Here is a 23,056-nt window from a genome sequence, read left to right as displayed (position 1 = left end):
GATAATGACATTTAAATTGTACATGTACACCCTCCCCCTGTCACCCAACGACAATTAACTCTCGTGAGCATATATACACGTATTATGTACGTACAAACTCAGGGCGTACATATAACAACCCGGAGCAGCATTTACTCGGATAAAATTAACATGGCCCTCGCACGCCAAAAGTCAGCCGTTCTCTCTCTCTTTGACGCCGAGCTGCGCGAGAGAGATTCCACACCCTCTCTGTATCTCCTCTCGCCCCGACATCCGTTTCCCGGCATCCGGAAATGCTGGCTCTCTCTCGCGTGTTCGAGTCAACCATATCCCAAGTGTTTCCCCAACACTGGGCTGTATGAACCCAGCTCGCCCCGACCCTCTTTATTTATGCCTCTATCCTAATTTATCCGTAGGCAGCCGTATTAGGCAAACGACACTCGCACGCGCAATTTTAACGCACGACCGGCTGTACGTATATTCTCCGGGGAATTAATTCTCATCCCTTCTGAGCTCTCTTTTTTTTCTCTCTCGATTTTTTTGCCACCCTCCCACACCCCGTTTTCCAGTGTTTTCAGGGCTCTCGATGTGTCCCACGTGCGTACTTGAAACTCGCGCAATTGCTTCCCCTGCGCCAACTGGATATATATGGACGTTTTCTAGGGTCAAATGGCCGAATAATATTAATTCCAAGGTAACAGTGCTCCCACGTGATGTGTCTTTGCAAAGAAAAAAAAAAACAAAAGTTGTATAACTAGTCTTTCTTTGGGTTTGCCCTTCAATATAAGTACCGCTTCGTCGCAATACTGCAGTGCCTTACATGTATGCGTCGTTATAGTTGTAATTTTTCTTTCACCAAAGGAGCACATGGGTACAACGCTCGTGAGCAGGATTGGCGTTTGGTTATTACCTCCGCAAACTCAATGGGCGCATTGTCAGCGGATAAGTATATCATTGGACTTGATACTTTCTTTCAGACGTAATTACGTCGGGCTTGATAGCTTTTGTCGCGCAGTTGACGCGCTCTCGGTGGAGCTTACTCGACGACGGAACTGTTCTTTATTTTTCTTTGTTTATTTATTTTCTTTTGTTTTACTTCATTAAATGGAAAGAAAGTGCGCAGAGTTTCTCGCCGTGACTGCAAATCTGATTAAAAATGTATCGCAGCGGAGTTGGGGAAAAAAAAGGAGTTATAATCGCTCGTCACAGAAGTGGAAAGGGGGAGGGAAAAAAAGAAACAACCGGGGCAGAGCTGGCCGAGGAAATAGATTTGATAGTGGATATGTGGGGGGGGGGGAGTCGAGGAAAAGTCTCTCGCCTGCACCGACGAGACGGAAAATTTATCACGAGGACCCCCCGCGGATCGAATCGGTGTCAAACAGCCAGATAAATCGTCCCTGGATGTATACACCTATACACGTACGTATTTGATGTATCGAATTACAGAGAGGGAGAAAAAAAAAAACATAGGAGAGTAACAGATGCCGGTGTAATACAGCACTAACTTTTGAGCTATACACGCGAGCTTGAGTTCCTGTGGGCGCGTATGTGCTGATTTCGCTGAAGGTCGGTGTTTGAATTGGTTTTCGGATTTTTTAAAACCAGGGATAACCAGCGTGCAATCTCATTTCGTAACGTGGAGTCGAGAGAGTTTGGGCCAATCGGGTTGGCGGAAGTTGCCCGTGTTTGAAACGAGAAAATGTCTGAACCGGAGATGGTTTGTACACTCGCGAGCCAAACTTTTCGAGCCTGTAAAACCGAGGTACCCCGACTCCGTCGTATTGCCTTCATTTCCGGCCTCCTCTCCCGCTGACACCTAGACGTCGCGTCTCCATCGCGGAAGGGAAGCAACGCAGTAGACATCACGGAGAGAGGGTACATTACAGGGGAAGAGGCAATTTTATCGAGAGCCCCTGCCGGCCGAATTCATTTGTCAAGCTCCCCTCTTTAATTTCGGCGATGAAAGGGGGGAGGAAGAAAAAGGCGCCGAGAGTGATTTATGCGCGAGGGCATCTCCTTGGGGCGTTTGTGGGCGAAAAATTTTGTCATTCGTGAGCCCCGACCGCAATAATGCAGCCACTGCTCGCGATCCAAGGGCCCGCGCTTATCTCCGCGTAAATGGCCTCTAAATTATTTTCACCTTCTCTCCGTTAGTCGCTATTATTTCGCGGGGTATCGAAAAGTTTATCTTTACGAGGTAGTCAAAGAGGATACGGCTATGATCCTCATTAGTTTGGAATAGCGAAAATTTTTGGGCTATACAGAGCTGTAGTACACCTATTCGTGTCAGATGCACGAGTTAGGCTGGACAAATGTCTGGCCTCTCCGTTACTCTTTTTTCGGAGCATAGACAAGGGAAAAAAACCAAATGGTCAAAATGACGCTTCGTTAGGTCGAGAGCAAGAGCTAGGAGGGAGGAGGTGTTGTGCCTAGACTCACGCCTGCACGCAGGGAGACGAAAAACACACAGAGGCGTGCTCCCCAGCTGCGACCCGTAGAGTATAGTAAAGAGCGGGGGATGAGAAAAAAAAGAAAAAAAAATTTCAATTAAACAATTGCCTGAGAAATTTGCCACCTCCTCGTTAACGGGGCTCCTGGAAAAAGGGGGTTGATTGTGTTTGTCGGAGTTTTAATTCGATTTTCTTTCTCGTTCGTGTACATATATATAGATCAGCCGCGTGCGCAAACAGGTGATGCGCTTCAATAATTCAACGAAAATGGGCCCTATACCGCCCCATCCACAGCCGCGCGCGGACTTGCAATCATTAAAGTCAGACAACGTATGGGGTGACTGCTGATTTTAAGCGAGGCCCCATGTGCGCCCCAGTCGTCGATTAAGGGAGGCAGAGAGTATCCCTCCCCCCCCCCCAACCGTAGGGTGGCACTCGAAATTTCGCGAATAATGACCTGCGCCGATGACCCTCCTTTGGCAAATATTTGTTGACCAATGGTTTGGTGTCTGTGTGTGCTGTGCGATTTTTTGATTCATTTTTATTAAAAGGTCTCGAGCTATATTTTGCTTTTCTTTGTGTATTCATGGGTGAGGGGGTTGGGTGGGTGCTTCAACGTGATTTAAAGTAAAAAAGATACATCTGCTTGATTTACAAATAGTTGTAAACAACAATATGTAATTAAATAACTTGTGGCTCGTAGATGTAAAATAACATTGACTTTTTTTTTTTTTTTTTTTTTTCATTTAAAGGGAAAACCTCTCAAATTGAAATGTATTTCGAGTTAACTGGCCATGATAATATCGACGAATGTTTGATCAAATATGTTTGCATCACTGTTTGTTTTGAAATTCAAATATTTTCTTTGAAAATCTGCCAAGTGTCGGAAAAGTTAATTAACTTTTTAATTAAATTTGAAAAATTCTCGTTGCACCTACTGAAAAAAAAAAAAAAAAAAAAAAATGCCCAGGTTCGCTTAACTTTGTAAAACACGGGTAAAAATTACATTCGCGACGCAAAGCTATCCATCACCCTTACACGTGCCTCCAGCAGTATTCCACCGTCACAGCCCAAGTCTTCCTCTATCAAAAGAAGATTATCATCGTTCTGCAAAAATAAAAGACCCGCGACAGCTGAGAGAAGCCCCAGCTGGCGCGTAAGACCATCAAGAGGAATGACACTTTGAACTAAATCAAATCAAAAACATGCCTTCCCTTGCACTACTCGAGTATAAAATTCAAATTTGATTATGCAAATACAATGATAAAATTAAATAAATCCGCTTCCACGTCCATACGGCTATCGCTACGAGCAACGATCCCAACGTCTCACCGGAAACCTCGCCCCGGAATGCCGGGTTCTTCCTTCGGATCACCGACATGCTATAATGGCAACTCGGTGCAATTGTGCTCCTTATTTACACGTCACGAAGAAAAAAAAAAGAAAAAAAAAACAATCAACACATCCGTACCAGATACCAGCTGCGCGCAAACTTCCCCACATGGGCTCACAGGGCGATAAATCGCTCCGACGTCTCTTGCCCCTGTACCAGAGTCTCGACCGACAACGGCGCAAAGGCAGCAATGTGGTTAATTAGCAGTAGCTGCTCACTCGCGCCCGTGCGCGTTCTTGATTGCCCGGAAGTGATCGATACATATACTTACATGTATACCCACCTAATATCCTACTCCTAAGGAATCTCATCTTGTACGGATGACGGATAAATTGTATGCGGGAAAAAAGAAGACGCAATCACATCATCCGTTGTTTCCACGAGTATAAGTACAGCGTATTCATCATTTTTGCCGTCTCTCTCGCAACCACTCGGCCGGTGTTATTGTTATTACTATAGTGTTGCCTTTGGCCGCCCTCGTTTTTCAATGGAGACAGAACCGCGAAATTTAATATCGCGAGTCGAGAGTTTTTGACCTCACTGCGTTACTGTGACGTAGAGGTTTGAAGTGGCTTTTACACGTACCTGGGGTGTCTGGCTGCGTGTGGGTTGGAATTTCTGCTGGATAGTCCTGCAAAGGTACATACTCGTGTATAGCCAAGTCGCTGAAAATTCAAGTTGAAAACAATTCGCGAGTGCGTATGGAAATCATACGGTTGAGCTGTTTTGCAAATACGAGAGTAATAGTCCACTTGGCCGCTTGATTGATTGTCGAGTTTTTCGCGAGTCACGAGAATATCGTTTGATCGATCGACGACTCGTCAATTAAATATCGACCTCCTTACCGCGGGTGGGTACTCCTATACGCTCCCCTGCGATCAACGACGATGAGATGCAAACGTCACGGCGCTTCATCTTCCGGGAGTAGGCAATCGTTTCTCTACCCCCGTGTTACCACCGCCGCCACCTCGAGACGCGTCTCTTGAATTACAATCCTAATCTGTCAGGCGTCGGCATCGCGAGTACACGGTATACATCATCCGGCACAGCGTGTGTATGTACACGTGTACACCAGTGGGGCTGGGGAGGAAGAGGCGCGCCTTTAAGTGGATTCCACTGCGCGGCCTAATCCAATTTCAAGAGATGAGCGTCCCGGTTCTCGCGTATTAATGGATCGGAATGCGTTTGACGTGGAATAATCCTTAAACATTACCCTCTCTCTTTCTGACTTTCTTGCAGCTACGGGAATAAGCTTTTTTGCACAGCGCCAACCTGATGGTGCTTGTTGTGTACAAAGAGAGGGAATAAGGGGAGTTTGAAAAGCATTTTTCCAGAGCACTTGTCCAGTTATACACGAAAGTGGAAGGCCCTCGTGCGTTTTCTACTCGGTCTTGGCAGCAAAGTTTGGCTACAATTGCCGTCGCTCCGTTCCTTCAACGAGTTTTCCCTCACTCGTGGACTTTTCGTCTGTTTTTTTTTTTCTTTCTTTTTTTCCTTCACTGCCAAGCGTACCACCTACTCGTATGTATTTTTACCGAAATTCAATATAAAATATTTCCTCCCTCGAATGGAACCATTGCGTCATCGTGGACAAATAAACTCGACGAGAAAGTTAAAGGCTGCATTGCTGTTTTCGCTGAGAGGAGATCAGATCTAACGACACCCGTTCCGAGTGTTGATTCGGAGAGTCCCTCCTCTCACTTTGGCCAATTGATTGGCTCCGATTGTTCGTTCTCTGGTCTCACACTTTGATTCGTAGAAGGGGCATATTGCCTGGAAATTGAATACATTCTCGGTTGGTCAGGTTTCCAGAGGGTGTAAGGTAAAAAATTCCTTGCGGGGGATGACTGGCGAAAGGAGATACGAAAGTAAGGAGTGGGCGTCATAATTGAGTAATTAAAATCCTTATTGATGCCGTCATTAAACGAGTCGGCGCCTCCTTTGATTTACTCTCCCCTCTTCCTTCGGGGGCGTCGGAGCGGCGATAAATTTCAGCGACGTTAATCTCCCGGACGGATTCCTTGGCGCGAAAAATTAAAGGAGCGCCGCTCGAGAAAATAGTTTTTCGACGTTTGATTGGCTCGAGCGTGCCGAGGATGTGTATACGTATACACGCTGCTCCCATTGAAAGTTATTTGAATCGAGAGTCCGGCTGGAATCCGTCTCCAAGTGGAATAAGTTTCCATGAGTTTTGACTCATTCTACTTAAACCTTTCGAGTGCTGAAATTTAGTTTGGAAATATTTTATTTCCCGTGATTTCATACAAAGGTCATTCCAGTAATTTAGCAATCATAGCTCACAATAATATTTTTATTACACGAAACGCCTGACGATTGATTATAGTTGAAAAAAAGCTCAGCTTGCTATAAATACAATGTTATTGAAAAAGTACTTATCTCACCCTCGAAGCTTATAGTTTTACTTCCTCTTTAAAAAAAACGCTCGGTAGATTACAATGCTATTTGTACGTAATCCGTCACTTGCCGGACAAGTAACATCATCCGTATAATCAAGCCGGGGCCAGTGTTCCTCCATCCCCTCTCCTCCAGGGCTCCTTTTTTACAATTAGCGCAAATCAAACACGCAGAGAGAGGGTGTACCCCCGACCCTCTGCAACGTTACACGCGTAAAAGCAGCTCGAGCCCGATGCTCGTCCCTTTCACGTGGTGTATACGTGTGCGCACAAAGAAACACGGAAACAGAGAAAGGATGAAAAGGGAAAGCCTGAGCTTCCACTGGGCAAGTCCGTGACGGACGGCTGAATTTTTCTTCCCTCTTTCTCCCTCGTCCTCTCATCCACTGTTGTGGACTCTGTGCTGCCGTATCAGCTCGCCTGCGCTCGCAAAAAGACTTTTCTTTTTTTTTTTTTTTTTGTTCAAGTCAACGGTGTATAATGTCCATGCTCTCTGATTAATGAATGGATGAGCGAACGAATGCACGTGTATGCACACGTTTGTTTGGTGTACAGCACCAGGGATCCCTCGTAATTGCGTGAAAATGAGAAATGTGGAAACAATAATGAGGAAACCTCTTGAATCTGTTATTATTTTTTTTTGTTTTTGCCTTCTTTTTTCGCGCACCGTATAGATAATGACGAAGGAAGGAAAAAAAAAAAGAAAAAAACAGCCCCGGGAAAAACGAGCGCGATCTTCTTCTTCCCCTACCCTTAGCCTTCTTACGCCATCAGCAGCCAACTCGTCATCTAACCCTCGACAGGCGCGAACTTTCCTCATTTTCGGGTCGCGCGCGACAAACCGCGCTCCCTTCATCCACCGGCGCCTCCTCGAATAATTAAGACCAATTAATATTCCCAACCCGTTTCTCTGTGCACTTTTATACTCTCAGCCACCCCTTCCCCCCCCAGACTCAGGCTCATCGACTCATCTTTCAAGCTCTCCGTGTGTATACACGTACAGCGTGAGAAATCAAGTACACAGTCTCCTCTTACACTTTTGCGTCAGCTGCAATTGCGATTTCCCCCCCCAACTTGAATGAAACATTGGCCAAGGGAACGTACGCCACATTGAAATCGGTCGAACCATATAGAGTATCCTGGCAGCAGGAACATTTATCATAATAAAAAAAAGAGCATAATCAATCTATATGCTAATCTCGAGAGTCTTACATTACAAGGCCATTCCAACCCCTTTGACGGAAAGGTCGTCCCTTGCGTTGTAATAAAACTTCCAGGTTCCCTTGCACCCGCGCAGATAAACGAGCGGCGTCCGACTACAAGTATAATCGTCAGTCGGAAGGTATACAACGGGGTGGTCACGAGCCCATCGGGGGGTTGCTGTTTCACGAGGAAGGGGGAAAAAAGTGAGAAAAACCTGTTCGTCTCCCGTTGAGGCCTTGGCGTCGTGTTTTCCCCGCAGCGGGGTGGGGGCGGACCTTGGTAGCCGGGGGTTAATGGCGCCGTGGCAATTTCCCCGGGGCGCCTAGGAATGCGATTAAGCGTTGATGGTTTCCTAAATGCAAACGAGCCCGAGGACGTGACGCGATCCCGGAGAGGGGCAATCGAGACCAAGAGGGGGCGGGGAATGGCGTTCATGCGCCTCGCTGGACGGAAGAGTCGGTGGTGGTGTCGTGTTGTGCTGTTGGTGAGCCGCGGCGTGGCTACGCGCCCTCTTGAATTGTTTGGGCCAAGGGTGTTTGCGATTTAATTGCGAGGGAATCGGTATTACAAATGGTACTTGTTCTCATGGGGTAGGTGTGAATTTTTGTGAATCCATAAAAGCACAGATCGAGCTTTCAATGAGAAGAAAAATAATAGTATACCTTACAAAATTGTGGCTGTATGTAGTAATGAACAAGTATAGCGTTGTGGACTTTCAATTTGACGTTCAATAACTCGTCAATTTTCCAAATAACTCTCAATAGGTGGACTAGTTGAATTTCAATATCATCGCAGCTCTCGTTGATTCGATATTCCGAGGAATAAAAAATTCCAATTTCCGCGTATGCGTGTGTCGTCACTAACGAAACGAATTAAAAAGTATCAATTTTATGAATTTTCACGTCCCTCCTTTTCACGAATATTTCCAATAAAACGCAATTCGATAGCACACAAGTACTTGAATAATCAAAAAATTGTTATACTTCCAACTTCCGTGGTACGAAATTTCTCTTTATTTAAATTTTTTGGTCCACATACGAGGGAATGCCGGACAAAAAACAATCATACGCAAACGCTTCGGTTCGCAGTAAAAGCACACGTGGCTTTAATTAATTAGAATTCGTTCGATGTACGCAAGAGTAAGTGAAGGGGAAACGTGCTCTGTAAAAAAAAAAAAAAAAAAAAATTGTACGCGTTGTCTGCGTCACCTGCGAGTTTGCTCGGGGAAAAGGGGAAATCTCGTGTCGTCCCCTACCTCCATTCGTTTTCGTAGCGCTCGTTTGAGCGTTTATATCTGCGGAACTGCGAGGATACTCTTTCATGAAAATACTTTTTATTAATATGGAAGATAAAATTTAATGGAAACTCAGCAAATGCGACATATTTTATACATAATTGTAACAAGTGAAATTTTCGTTGTAATTTTTAAAAGTATTAAAAAAAAGACAATTTTCTTTACATTTTAATTGTAATCGTAATGTCAATTTCATTTGCTTAATATGAATAAAATGGAATGGAAAAATCAGCCTGACGACAGTGTCAATACGTAAATTACATCCTCGTAAAGATAAATTCTGTCGAACAATATGCATTTACATGTAACAGAATATAATAATTAAAGTGCACGAGCCACCGGAGAAAAGTCGAGAAAAATATTTTCTAATCAACCGAACACGCCAATCAGCTCTCAAGATCTCGTGACAGCCGTACGATTTCAACTCGACTTGTCTGAAGTGCGAGCAGCAGGTACACTAGCAGTACACCAAGGGGGGGTGGGACCCGCTTTGCTTCCTGTTACCCTCTTTTTTCGCTGCGAGTTATTATTACCTTTTTTCACTTCCTCCTCTCTCTCTCTCTCTTCCCGTTTGCTCTCTCACACGTTACACGACAATGCCTACTCGTTTTCGAGGCAATCACTGTACGTACCTTGAGCGATTTCATCACTACACCACAACGTTTTCATTTTCAACCACCTAACTTGAGTTAAAAAAAAAGTTGTGAAGTTCAGAACGGAGAATGACAAACCATGGCGCAACACATGTCACCCCGTAGTAAAACAAAAAAGCTGCGGACCTTGGAAGCGAGCACGATTTTTGCTCTCCTCGAGCTAAAGTCCTCCGTTTTCTTTCGTTTCTTTCCTCTCGTACCTCTTCTCTCGTTGTCTCATTTTCCCCAATTATATAGATGCACCTGCATAATGTCATCCACAATAGCTACCCCAAAAATAATCCTTGCCGTATAATTTACACGGTTACCTCTGCCTTTTTTTTCCAAACTCTGTTTTTTCTTCATTCCTAGCTGAGGCAGCCCGTGTGTTTGGCTTCCATTTCCCCGACACTTTTCGCTCTTTTCCACTGGTAAGAACTGTACGCTTTAAAATTCATGATAAAGCCCTACTCGGCCAACCAAACGAAAACATTGCCACGATGTTTTCACGTCACGTAGTTGGACGGATGTCTCTACTGATGTACGCGTTCCCGGTAATAAGTGATCAAGTGACAATAACACGACAAGCGTCGCTCTACGTTCAACGAATTCAGCGTTCCCTTTACGCTAAAAGAGACAGAGAAGGAGAGAAAAAAAAAAGTTGACTCTACGGTCGATACGCGTGTTTTTTTCCCAGGGAGAGAGAGAAGGCGCTAGATGCATTTGCCGCGGCAGTTGTGTCATACAAAAGAGTCGCGTCGTTGTCGCATTGAAAGTGTCTCTCTCTCTCTCATCTTCTTTTTGGTCTCTGTGTACACACTTACGCGCGAGGAGTCGTCTAGCCGGTGCTTCCGAGTGCCGTGGCACGCAACGCCGAGGCGCTCGATAACGAGCGAGCGATAATAATCATAATAATAAAGCGAATCGCTATCGTGAGCCCCTCGTAACGGCTGTATGCGTAAGTGTACGACACCGGGCTTGCAACATGTTTTTCATCCCTCTTTGGCTACGGTGGGCTCTGAGGTGTCTTTGTTTTACTTTTGTTTCGTGTCACATCGGACGCGAGCTTGTAACATCCATAACTATCGATAAACAATAATGCAAACTTACACGTGAAAGCTTTCACTATTAAATTATTATGTCACGTTGATTAAAAAAAATAAATAAAAGAAAGAAAACCGTTGTGGTCTTACCTGTGTTGATTGCGCAATCGTGCATCGTGCAGTGAGAGCCCGTGCAGGTTGTACGCGCAACAAGTGACGCCTGAAACAAAACAACGGCTCAACGTGAGCGTTCGAGCGGTCCGCTAGAAAGTTGGTGTGGCTTGGTGCGCGCGTCAGGATACAAGTAACCCTCGTAAGGTGTGCTAGGACGCCAAATCAAATGTATGGGAGGTTTACAGGTATTTTTTTCAATTTTTTGCAAGGTATACATCTCGCATCCGAGTTACAGGACAACTGAAATATAGCTAGACAGAGAGTCATCGAACTGCGAGATACCGACGAGAAAAATTCCAAACCATGAAGATCCAGAGGACAAGTTAGCTTCACCCCCCACCCTCAGTCTCCCATAAATTGTAGGGAAGGAAAGCGCCAAGGACGAGCTTTTAAAACCGAACGAGATCTTCTTTTTCAGCTTTCCTCGGGACGAAGAGAGAGAGAGAGAGAGGAGGGGGGGGGGAAACTAATCGGAAATACGCCGAGGTCAGCGTATTTTCGCGCATCCACGTGTGGAATTTCTTTTCCCCTCATTACCGCGAGCTTGATTTGTGCTCCTCCCCCCTACGTCTGTTTTTATCATCGCGGGGGTAGGACCGTATATTTATCCGCGTGTTTTGGTCCTTTGGAAAAATTTCGGTGATTAATCGGCGATTCCTGACGGTTTCTGTTCCTATGCACCCCCCCGAAATGTAGGTTGAGCAAAAGCTGCGGGCCAAGAGATTTTACTTTGAGATTTATGATGTTTTGGTAATGGGTAATTTCTCCTCGGTTCGACGTGATTACGCCCGATTGGGGTATAGATCAGTCCGGTAATTACGAAGATATGTAATGACTAACGCAGTGGACGAGACGGATCGTTAGCCCGATATGGGATCGTTTTAATGTTAAAATCTGCACTTTTGATACCACAATGGCCTCACGCAAAAAAGTTAGATTGCGACTAATCGTGATGCAATGCGCTCGTATCACAGAGTAAATAGCCGTGGACATAAATCACACGTAATATACCTCAGTTTAATTAAAATAAATATCCGCTCGAGCGTTGGATGGATACATCAGGGCTGTCGGGCAGAGCAGTGGCACAGCTTGCGAGACGGGAGATGGGCAATTGATGACACGCTGCAGGCCGGGAGGGTAAAACGAGGATCCTTTCCTTTGGAATCGGGCAAAGGGAAACGAAAGGGGGGGAGGGGAGAAATTTTTCGAGAGTTTCGTTCATTTGGCTGGCAGGTTTCCGGGTCTCCTCCTGAGGAATGGCGCTCGTTACGGGCTCCCTTGAATACTATCTCCCTCTCGATTTTCTTATCCGTCTCGGTCGGAGGAGGGCATTTTCTTCTGCCGATTTCTTTCTTTCTTTTTTTTTGGCAAATAAAAAGCAGAGCAGCAGAGGAGGGATGGGAACAAGAGCGTCGCCGGGACTCGTTTAATTGCGAGTTCGATAAAGGACTCGGCTATTGCTGGCTATTAAACACTCCACCGAGAACGAGAGGATACCGAGGCCCTTTTTTTTATTCCTCCTTACTCTGTGCAAAGCTTTTCGAACTGTTGGGGGTTATTTCCATCAGAGGCAGGAAAGCATCCACCGAGTCTTTGTAGCGTGATGTGACATCCGGGGAGGATTCGCGAACTCGTTGAAAGGGTGTTTCGGGTATCCAGTGAAAAAATAGTCGATGAAAAATCAAAGGTTCATTTATTTTTTTTACCTACAAGCTTTTTGTGGCCGGACTCTAACTCACTCGGATTACTTTTACCGAAACTTGGACCTATTAGGTTTTTCCCCCTTTGCCGAGTCGTTGCTTCTCCTTAGGAAAGATTATGAAAATGCGCAAGGGTAACTTTTACGATCTGCTCGCCATACATTTAAATTAAGGAAACTCTTACCCACGTATAAAATCCATCTTTCTTTGTGAGTTCATAGTTGAGTAGCTTGTTGAAAGACATTTAACTTCACTACACAACCAATATGTCACTGTTCAAGGAATATCAAGTCGCCTCGTGGAATCAAGTCATTCAACGCGTCTGTTGATGAAAAAAAAAAAAAAAAAAAGAAATAAAAGTCACAAAAGGTCAAAAAGTGCTCGAAGCAACGAAAAAAAAAAAGACACTGGTCATACAAAAGGAACGGCAGCGTCAGGCACTTACAGCACACGAGGGTGTTGTAAGGGTACTTTTCCACCCTTGGGGTATACGCCTCCTTGCGTCGTGCACATATCGCTTTGCGATTTAAATTGCCGGGGAGTGATGTTGCCATGTCCTTTTCTAGAAAACACTTTGTGTTAATTGGTCACAAGTGGTGTGTGTGTGTGTACCAAAAATACAATTTATCTTTGTAACAAAAACAGCAAAATAAGTCCTCGAATGTATGCAACATCGCGAGTTATAAAACGGCGCGCTCCTTCGAATGAAAAATCACTCGCTATATCACGTGGAGCTTGCACCAGAACACCTTTAGGCACACAATTTTTCAAATCCAATAGGCATGAAGGTATAGAGGGAAAGGAACAAAAGTCGCTTCGACGCATATGCGCGTTCATTACTTTTCGGGGCAGAAAGGAAGCTCCGAGGGGCAAAGGAGAGACTCCTGAGTCCATGCAGGGGTGGCAAGGGGGACTCTCTGTGAAAAAACACGTCTATTCACGCCGAGAGTGAAATACGAGCGCAGTATCGGGTAACTCGCCCGGGAGCGAAAGTGAATCTTCATCCCTGGTACCTTCCTCTATTTTTTTTCCCTTTTTTTCGTTCCTTCGAAGGAGGATCACGGGAGACACTTGTATCGCGCAAAAAGAGGGGAAGATGACGCGCACGGAGGAGTTTGCCAAGTCAAAGCGTCTCCGCTCCGATTGAAATTTACCGGGGCTGCTCCTACGTCGGGTGCTTATCGCGAGGTGGATACGGAGAGCATGTACAAGTATCGGGAATGTCATCGACTCGTTTGAGCGAACTTTCAAGATTTCGAGTAATGGCCGCAACGGGAGGGCGTTTATTCGGTTCGGTGCCTCCGAGCGGCATAATTCATGCGCCAAACTTTTCCATCCAACTTACGCAGGGACGGCGAGGGGAAGGAAAGAAAAATACAAACCGGGAAACAGCAAAGGGCGGGCAGTGGAATTGAAAATTCGCGCGCAAAGAAAGTTATCAAGACAAGTAGAGGACGCGCCTCGGAGAGCCCGGGCGTTCTCACGCCACGGCGCGTTGTATGATAATTAATCTCCGGGACGTATAGGGAAGAACAACGCGCCCGGTCCCACTCATCTAATATTCAATTTGGCCTCTGCGCGCTGTTGGGTGGAAAAAGAGATACCTGTACGGGGGGAGAGCAGCTGCGATTCAATTATGCAGAGGATCGAAGTAGCAGAGCTCGCACGGGAAATCTGGTGCAGCCGTGTCTTGTCGCTGTGGTTGATCGCCCCAGTGTATCTGCTCCGACGTCGTGTACTCGGGAATTCGCACTCGGATGGGGACGAACATGCCACCCGGAAAACCTAACTACCGCCGTCTTCGGCTATTTACTTCTCGTGTATAATGCACGCCACCTGTCCCTATGTCTCTCGTGGTGGGTATATGTGGCCCCATACCCTGTTCGTTTGTTGCTGATTTTCCGATTGTCTTCCCTGTGCAGGTTCTCCTTCGTTTGGAAGAGTGGGCTCGAGGTGCCTTCGACTTAATTGGTCGTGTTTTCTCTGGTTGACAGCAATAGTTCTAAAACCTCTCAAGTTTATTAGGACAAGGATCTTTCATTGGCCATTATAGCATACACACCTTTAAAGATAATTTGATGCTTGGTGAACGGGATGAATAATAGTTTGTCTACTACAATAGAGAAAATGAACAATCATCAAATACATTCCATCACGCAATGTACCGTCCAACACTTTATACGTAGTATAAAAGGTATTGACAGAACCACTGGAATCAGCAACTAACGAATAATCAAATGCATTGCTTGTTATAGAAAAAAAAAAAAAAAAAAAAATGCCATAACAAGGACCGGAGATAAGATTCTAATCGACACGGATGGTGCACGTTACCGTAGCATTAACGGAAATAACGATAAACGCCAAGTAGCTCCAAGTGCCGCGTCAAGTAAGAAACGGCAGCCCTGAAACACTCCCCCCCCCGAGGATCGGATAATAACGCGCCACAATGGCGTCAAGTAGAGGAGAAGGAGGAGAGGTAGTGGTGGCTAGCACAGTGGCTGTGTATGGTGGCGAAAAGCAGCAGAGCCAAGGAACTCGAGCGAGAAAAGGGCCACTGCTGCCGCGAGCTATACACAAGAGGGAGAGAGAAAGAGCACGAGCCAAGGAAATGGGGAATTTGCGCTCACCTCCCGCAGAGCCGACTACTTTTGACTTCCGCCTGTACTGTAATACCCCCTTTAACCCCCAACTCCCCATTTTTTTTTCTTCTACTCCTCTTTTCCTCGCACTCGTGCGCTGTTTTCCATCCCTCCCTCTCACGGTACACTGCGGGGAATTTAATACCAGACTGTGGATGCTCTCTCTTTTTTTTTGTTTCAAGTCCCATGTTAATTCGTACATACGTATAATAGTCTTGTTTGGAAAAAAAAAGAAAAACACGAAAATAAAAAAAGGGCTAGCTCTAGGGTCCTCTTGCCGCAGGGGTGTGTGTGTTAGTCCGCGCAACGGGGGAGGAACAAATTTATGGAAATTTTATGACGCCGCAACTATCAGGCTCGTTGCCGCGGGAAAGGTGCCGCTTCAACGATAATGCTTTTAAGGTTATTAAGCTGCCCGGACTCCAGCTTGGCATTAAAAATAATCTCACGGTGGATCTGCGCGTGTTCGCAAGGGGTGGCTGCTTTCACGCCAACTCGCCCAAAATAATTGGATCACGAACATGTATATGTACACATCGCGTAAATAAAGACTCGTACGTATACGCAATATAGTATGTAGAGTCGAGTTGGTTTTTTGCTTGTCAAATGGTTGAAATTTATTCAGCTCCTCCGAGCTTATCGGAGATTCCTGCCTCACCTTCCTTCGATATTAATATTCTGGCTTGCATTTTCGCGAGGGCGCTCGTATTTCGCTGCGTAACATTCGCAAGAACGAATGAACGAGCGAGCGAAAACAGACAAAGGTAAATACGGCTCGTGATCGAGCGCTCGAGGGAAGGCAGGTTGGAGACAAGGGAGCGAAAAGGGTTATTCGAGCATAGGCGCAAGCGCACCTGTCTTGGCTGCGAGGCACCGAGCCGGGAAACGAGGAGAGTGTAAATAATGGTGCTCTTGAATGCTGCGTGTACACGTATACACGCCACCAACTCCGGTTTGTTTATTGCTCGGTCGCGCTCTGCTGTTGCCGGGTATAGAGTGTTGTATCTCTTGGTCCCCCTCTCTCTCTCTCTTTTTCGACTCCGGTATACTTTATTACAGCGATTTTCTTTCACCTCCTCGTCTTTCATTTGGCCCCACGGGCTCGGGAGGTCTCTTCTTTTCAAATTTTATTTCATGCAGTACTTGAGGATTTTTAATTTGCAGTGGCTTTGCATTGAATGCACGAGCGTCAAGGTGGTCGACCGGCGCGGCTTATCCGCGAGGGCTCTGTTTTTGTATCCTCCTTTTCTTCGAAAAGACGTCCTTTTAATTTAATTAATGTCACAGCTTTCGTGGACGGGTCCATGGACTGCGAACTCCCCCCTTCCCAGTCGTCGAGTGGAATTCAGTAGAACAGCTGTATATTAGGTCAGACACATTTTTTTTCTCTTTTGCATTGTGTTTTTTTTCACGCGTGTTGTATGGTACAGTGTCTTACTTTCGAGTTTAAATTGTTTAAGACGTTCGTATTCTAGAACACATTTCAAGTTTTTAGGTTGTTATTATTTAACTGAATGAGCCATTTCAAAGCAAATTCCACTCTTTCCCAGTCATCGAAGGGAATTCAGTAGAAGAGCCGTATATTAGGTCAGACACATTTTGTTCTCTTTTGCAATGTATTTTTTTTCACGCATGTTGAATGATACAGTGTCTTACTTTTGAGTTTAAATTATTTAAGACGTTCGTATTCTAGAACACATTTCAAGTTTTTAGGTTGTTGTTATTTAACTGAATGAGCCACTTTGACGAATGAATACATACTATCAAAAAAAAGGATATGTTATGGAAGGATTAGCATGAAATATTTGTTGTTAAATAATTTACTCGGACAAACAATGTAACTACAACTTATGTTTAACTTTTACAATTACATATAAATTTCCCCTCGCGATTGAAGCAATCGAATCTATTTGGTCTGCAGGCTTTTTTGCACCAAGTACTTTCAGCCTCGTTGCATTGAATTTTTTGCAGTCGCATTGCTGGAATTTTTAAAATCAATTAGTCTAACATACATATAGATATGAATAAGGGAAATAGTTTTTTTTTTTTTAACAACTTTTTTGCCAAGTGTAGCGTTAAAAGTATTTTTCGAACCAGTGGTGCATGTCACCAAGTGTGAACTCTACTTTTTTCTACTGAAGGAGCAGTGAGTTTATTAAACAAAATATTACTTTTACGCACGACTGCTGTACATTATGTATCGTATCATCTTAATGTATTATTTAAAAAATACAGATACTTTTTTAGAAAGATACTTATTTATTTGACATAAAATTTGATTTAATCGTTAAATGCAGTTGTATTCAAAACAAAATAATGACCACATGTAAGATGGTAATTAAAAGTATTTGAAATTGTTTTAACAAATACCCATAGGTAGTGTTTTTTATACAGATATTTCAAATATAAGAAATAAATTTTTCAAAATCTGAATATGTTATTTCAAATACTCTGTTTTATTTTAATGCAAAAACTTTAAATCCAATAATATTCGGTCAATGTATTTCAAATAATGTATTTAAAATACTAATGTTTGAAATGAAAGTTTTGTCAAGTCTTATAAAATGAAAAATATAATTAATAAACTTCAAATGAAAATCGTATTTCTCATTTTTGATTAAAATACTTGATTCGTGTTTGATCAAAGTATTAGATACAGTTTAGCGAAATACAAATGCGTTTCAGAAAAATATTAAAAATATTTTGATGATAAACAATTGTGTTTGAAAAAAGTTATTTTAATTACAAAAAAGTATTTAACATAAGGTATTTGAAATTAAATACAAACGCGTTTAAAATAAATAATCTTTTTTTATTAGAAACAAATTTAATAAATAGTATATTTCAAACAAAGTAATAAATATTGTTTTATACAATTTTTAATACTTGAAATGTTTTAATTAAAATCTATTATTTATTATACTGTTTCATTTTGACTATTATTTCAGATAAACTAACAAAAGTAGTAATTTATAACGATGTTCTATTGAAATAAACTAAATTATTTATTTAAATCAATTAATTAATTGTCATTATCCTAGAGTACAAAAAAAGGAAATTTCAAATAAAAGTTATCATTTAAAATAAAAAAAACATTTTTGTATAATAGCTAAGCTCTACGAGAAAAACTCGAAAACTAAGTATTTAACTAAAAACTTAAAGATAAAAAAATTTTAAGAAAAAAAACGCAGTTTTGTCGTACAAAATATTATATGCGATTGAAATTAGTTTCTCTATTTGTTTATAAATGTATCCATCTTGCATCGATACATTTATAAATGCCAATAAAATTACAAAAATATATGAATCAAAGACTTTTTACTTACGACTACTATATTGAGCCATGCACACGGCTAACGCAATGGAAACCATGAGAAAGGCAAAAAGAAATTTCATCGTTAACGTGTAGGCGTACTTAACGAAACGACAACTTGATGTTTCGCTGAAGTATTATTTTATAATTTATAAAAATTTTATCGTCTTTATATACTTATTAGAGCATCACCTTTTAGAATTATCATAGATAAGGTTTGCCCGAAAGTAATTTAAATTAAATTTAAGCGAACAAGTGTTTTTCATAAAAGAATAGCAATCTATTGAATTTCTAGTAAATCAAAATGACAAAAAAAAAAAAAAAAAAAAACCTGGCAATATGTGTACATATTGTATAAGTACGTAAGACCATCGGAGATAGGAAAATGCTTGTATGGCTCAATAATAAAGAAGCAATGGCCGTAAAACTTATTCGACTGGCAAAACAATAAATTGGGCCAAAAATCTCTCACAGTGCAGCTTAACATCCAAATGAAACCGGAGCATCTGATCAACCGAGTCCTTTGGTCCTCTTCAACTTTCCGCGATCTAAAATCGCGTGAAATCGGGGGGGGGGGGACTCCGTGCAGGTTCGAGTAATTTTCCCCGTGTAATATATTCAGGGCGCGCAGCGTTAAGATCCCATTAAGTCATCCGCGGGCAAAAACTCGAGTTAATTCCCCCTCAAACAGCTGTCCGTCCGAGTCAGCGCTTTCCTAATTACCCCGAGACACCTGCGTTCCAGCTTTAATTAATCTCGCGCCAGCTTTCGTCGAGCAAAACTCTCGGGGTATATGATTGTTGCGAGAGACGCGCCGCTGTTCCTGCCGGTGGTGGTGATCGAAGCTCGTGCATAATTTGGCCGAAAGTTGGGCTCTCGTCTCTTGCTGGATAGTAGTTTCAAGCGAGGAAAAGGGGACTGTATTTTGGTGCAGGTCAGGCTGAGGGTTTTGGAGATGGAATTTATGCAAATATTTTTATCGGTGGCTTTGCCTAACTGGAGAACGAGGTGGAGCAGGAACTTTGCGAACACTCCGTCGGAATTTACACCTGTACGTTGTTTCGGCTTATCATGCGTCATTTGCATGAGATTATTGCTCTCTTCGTTTCGTACAACGATGTACGGATTTTTTGAGGAAATAAAGTTGGCAAACACAAAACAAGCAATCAATCACCTCTACGCGGCACCAAAGCGATGTTTGCCGGGGAGTTGATTAAATTAGCGAAACGCGATATCAAATGCTAATTATTTTCTCCACTCGTGCGTCGCTCTCCGCACGTGCTAGCACGGAAAAAAGTGTCGAAATGGAATTTTGTCAATTTAATTCTTCGTTATGAAATTGAATCCCCCGCTTTCAACTATGGCACGTGGTGTGCGCCTTTCACGTCAGAGGAGGCGTGGACCCCTGAACACCGGGTTTAATTTTCAATTATTGAGGAATCCACACTCGCGTATAGCCCACTCGATGGAAACTCTCTGCTCCAGACTCCCTCTCTCTATTCCACTAATCTTTCGTGAATTATAGCCGTATTTTCTCTTTCTTTCGCGAAACGTTCATTTGCTCCTCCAATAAACTATCCCCAGAGATTTGTCCTTACAGTTTTCCAGAAACCGTACAATTGAAATCACTAATAATTGCATCGTATAATTTTCCATCGATTATCATATTGCATACTGAATCTAAATTGGAATCATTTGCAGAGAGAAAACAAAAGGGATGTATATCGCGCTGGTGCAACGATAAAGGGGCAAGTCATACGTATAAATGACAAAGAGGGAGCGAGAGCCTGTAGACATCGGGTATTCCTCAATCGAGAACCGACGCATTTCAATGTGTGTATCCTTACCCTCTGCTTATACATAACGTATATATATGTAAGCGCTGCTGCTGCTGGGGTACAGTTTCCGAGACTCGCTTTTCGTGTACTTGGTCTGGTTAGGACGGAGAGAAGAGCAAAACTCAGCTCCTCCTCCTCCTCTTTTGCGGTAACATCTGCCGTTTTCTCGCCGCAGCTGCGAATCATATTCCTCCCACCCCTTGTGCCCCGTCCCATTCTCCACTCGTCGACGACGCCTGAGATTCGGGAAATTCGATTGCTCTCTTGCGCGAGAGCTTTTCGGGCTGCTGGAGGTGTGTTACTTGACGCGTGGCTGCAGCTACGTACAACTCCTTGACGTCTGTTTTATGCTCCTTGATGATGCTGTAATTGTCCCTGGAAACCAGCCGAATCCCTAATATTCGTTTTGGGTGAGATAAAGTTGGAAAGCCGAGTACAAAAAATAAACAAAGTTGAACAGTTTGAAAAATAAGACGCAAAGCACCAGTGCTCTGCAGAAAAAGCAATTGTCACCGGCAGTGACGGGGATAAGGACATTGACGGATTTCGACGTTACAAGCGGGGTATCTTCGTTATACAGCCTTTCGGCCTTTGTGCGCGGAATTTTTCCACTGCAATCGGCGTCTCGCTCCATTGAAAAAGTTTTAATTGAATCTACTTACGGCCAGATAATGCTACGGTGGAGAAAAAGTACACCTCGAGGTATCCTTATGTACACTCACATTATTCCGTTTCTCACATACGTACACTCTTCGTTTAGTTTCACGGTCATTAGAAGTTATGATCGCCACCCGCAAAGAAACTAGGCACTCGACCGGTTGTAATAGCCGCACGTACCCCTCCTTTCCACGAAAGCCGTAAAAATTTGCATTCGTACAAGTGGTACTTGGTCGCAAGTAATGAGGTTGAAGCGTTTCTTGGTGCACGCAAAGTCGCGGCAAAACAAACACGTTCGTTCTACGCGTGACAAACGACCGGCCCTGATTTCTCGACAGACCCAGATTTCTTACACCATCATACTCATTTCCTTCCAAAGGCTCATTGTGGCTTTAAGAAAGCATTCGACACAGCCAGGGACGAAACACGGGGCCCAACCCTCGATCGATAATTACCGAGCACCTCTTTCGCGCGGGCGTAATTTATTTAGCCACCACGTCCCGGAAATTTCGGCTGTCGCGGAAAATTATACCAGAGGCAAAAAGAAGGGCAGAGCTGGCACGGAAAACGTAATTATTCGGGAGAAGGAGGGGTGGGGGGTGCAATGAGCGAGAATGACAATTAACTCGGCCGCTGGAAAGAAGGGCGCTTTGTCACGACTCGTTGGGGGGGAGGACGCATCGTAAACAGGTTGAATCCGTCGGGAAGCGCGGACATGATGTTTCCAGCTTGGGGGGTGACGTTGAGTAAGAGTTACGGAAATTTTCACGCACCCGGCTCGATTAGTCTAGACTTAGCTGTCGATTGGATTAGAGCCCGACGAGGCCGCCAGTGGAATTTCAACGAGCCTGTGTGCTCGGGAAAACCTTGAGGATTGCGTATGGGACAACTTTGGTGGGAAAAAAAAAGTTTCCTCGAATTTTGCACTGTTGCGTACAACGCTGTCAATTAAATGTGGGGCGCAGTCATCCGAGTACTTCCGGGGTCGCTGGAGAGATGTACGTACTTGTCGCGCTTGCGACGCAATCGGCATGCAGAGCACGTCGATGCCAAGTGAGTCACTAAGAAGGATTTGGCTGGAGGGGGGAGGGGGTGAAAATATTGGGATAACGAGATAAGTTTGTCTTGGAGGGAAAAAGCGAGAGCGGGAGAAGTAGGAAGAAACATGCTAGAGCACGACTACAGTCGGTGAAGGAGAGAGAGAGGCGAGGCTTAGTCCGGGTGTCGCTCCCCGGCTACTTAGCATTGATATTCCGTGGGAGCGTTCGCTTAATGCTCACCTTTTGTCTTTGGGAGCTGGGATGATTTCGCGAGCTATTGCCGTAGACGCCGAGTAAATGGGCCGAGGGTGCCATTACCTACCGCTCCGATGCTGCGCTTTTTTTTTTTTTTTTTTTTTCTTGCGAGGGTGTTAAGGAGACGATGTGCCTCGTTTATTTGCTGATGGATGGGGGTAAGACGTATACACGGAATGTGCTTTGTTTTCCCGCTGAGTTCACAATGTGCTGCAGTTGATTTTGCCATCGGGGACCCGTGAGACGATGTTGACGTTCATAAATACACTCTGTTCACTTTCTCATGTTAACGATGGTTCAGGATGTACAAGCATTTTTTTTCTTTCTTTGCTCTACGCTATTTAAAATCTTCAACTATTTGCTCATTCATCTCACATATATATGTAAGATAAGGTGCGATAAGAATAATTTGCGATCGCGATGCTATGTTGTACACGAGCCGTAAATATTAGCATACGCACATATGGTATATAATAGCTCGAAAAGATTATCAAGTGATGCGTATATTTTTACGGATATTACTTGTTTTTTTTTTTCTCATCAACTTTTTTTTTTTTTTCCACTGAAAGAAACGCTGCATCACCATTTCAGTTGTCCCTATGAAAACCTCAGTTTTTTTTTAGTTATCATTGCAACAATATCCAATCACTTGCCTGGTCAACGTATAATTAAGGCATTTGCAAGAAAATGGAAACACACATAGGACTGTTCTATACCTTGCTCTAGATCTCTCTCGTTAATTTTTTTTTTTTCCTTTTGTGTTGCAGGCGCCGCCGCGGCCTCCAAAGTCTACGTGGACGCGCTGTCGAGACTCGCCAGGCAGGCACAACTTGGAACGTGGGGTGGCTCTCAAGATGTCGGTGAGTACAGCTGTCGATCTAAGCATGACTGACGCCACGTCAAACCTATATACACGTCGTTCAATTCAATTAAACCCAATGAGAAAACAAGTAGGCCGACTCGTGATCAGCGATTTCCACGCGGAGCTTTACTTTATGTATGTCTGCGTGTTGGTTATCAAATATACGTATG

General features: G+C 43.8%; 1 protein-coding gene across 1 annotated transcript in view; it reads left to right on the top strand.

Annotated features, from left to right (window-relative positions):
• The window catches only part of IRSp53 (Insulin receptor substrate 53 kDa), an 84,740-nt gene that overhangs the window by 30,595 nt on the left and 31,089 nt on the right, over positions 1-23,056 (top strand). Inside the window, exon 3 of the mRNA XM_089595884.1 lies at positions 22,792-22,884. Within this exon, the coding sequence (XP_089452010.1) occupies positions 22,792-22,884 (93 nt within the window). The remainder of the gene's footprint in view (positions 1-22,791; positions 22,885-23,056) is intronic.

Source organism: Copidosoma floridanum, unplaced genomic scaffold (genome assembly GCF_036245765.1).
Source record: "Copidosoma floridanum isolate Cflo_tuat_1 unplaced genomic scaffold, Cflo_Japanese_pri ptg000029l, whole genome shotgun sequence".
NCBI classification, from domain to species: Eukaryota; Metazoa; Arthropoda; class Insecta; order Hymenoptera; family Encyrtidae; genus Copidosoma; species Copidosoma floridanum.
The sequence above is the reverse complement of the archived record's forward strand: the minus strand, read 5'-3'. Positions and strand labels throughout refer to the sequence as shown.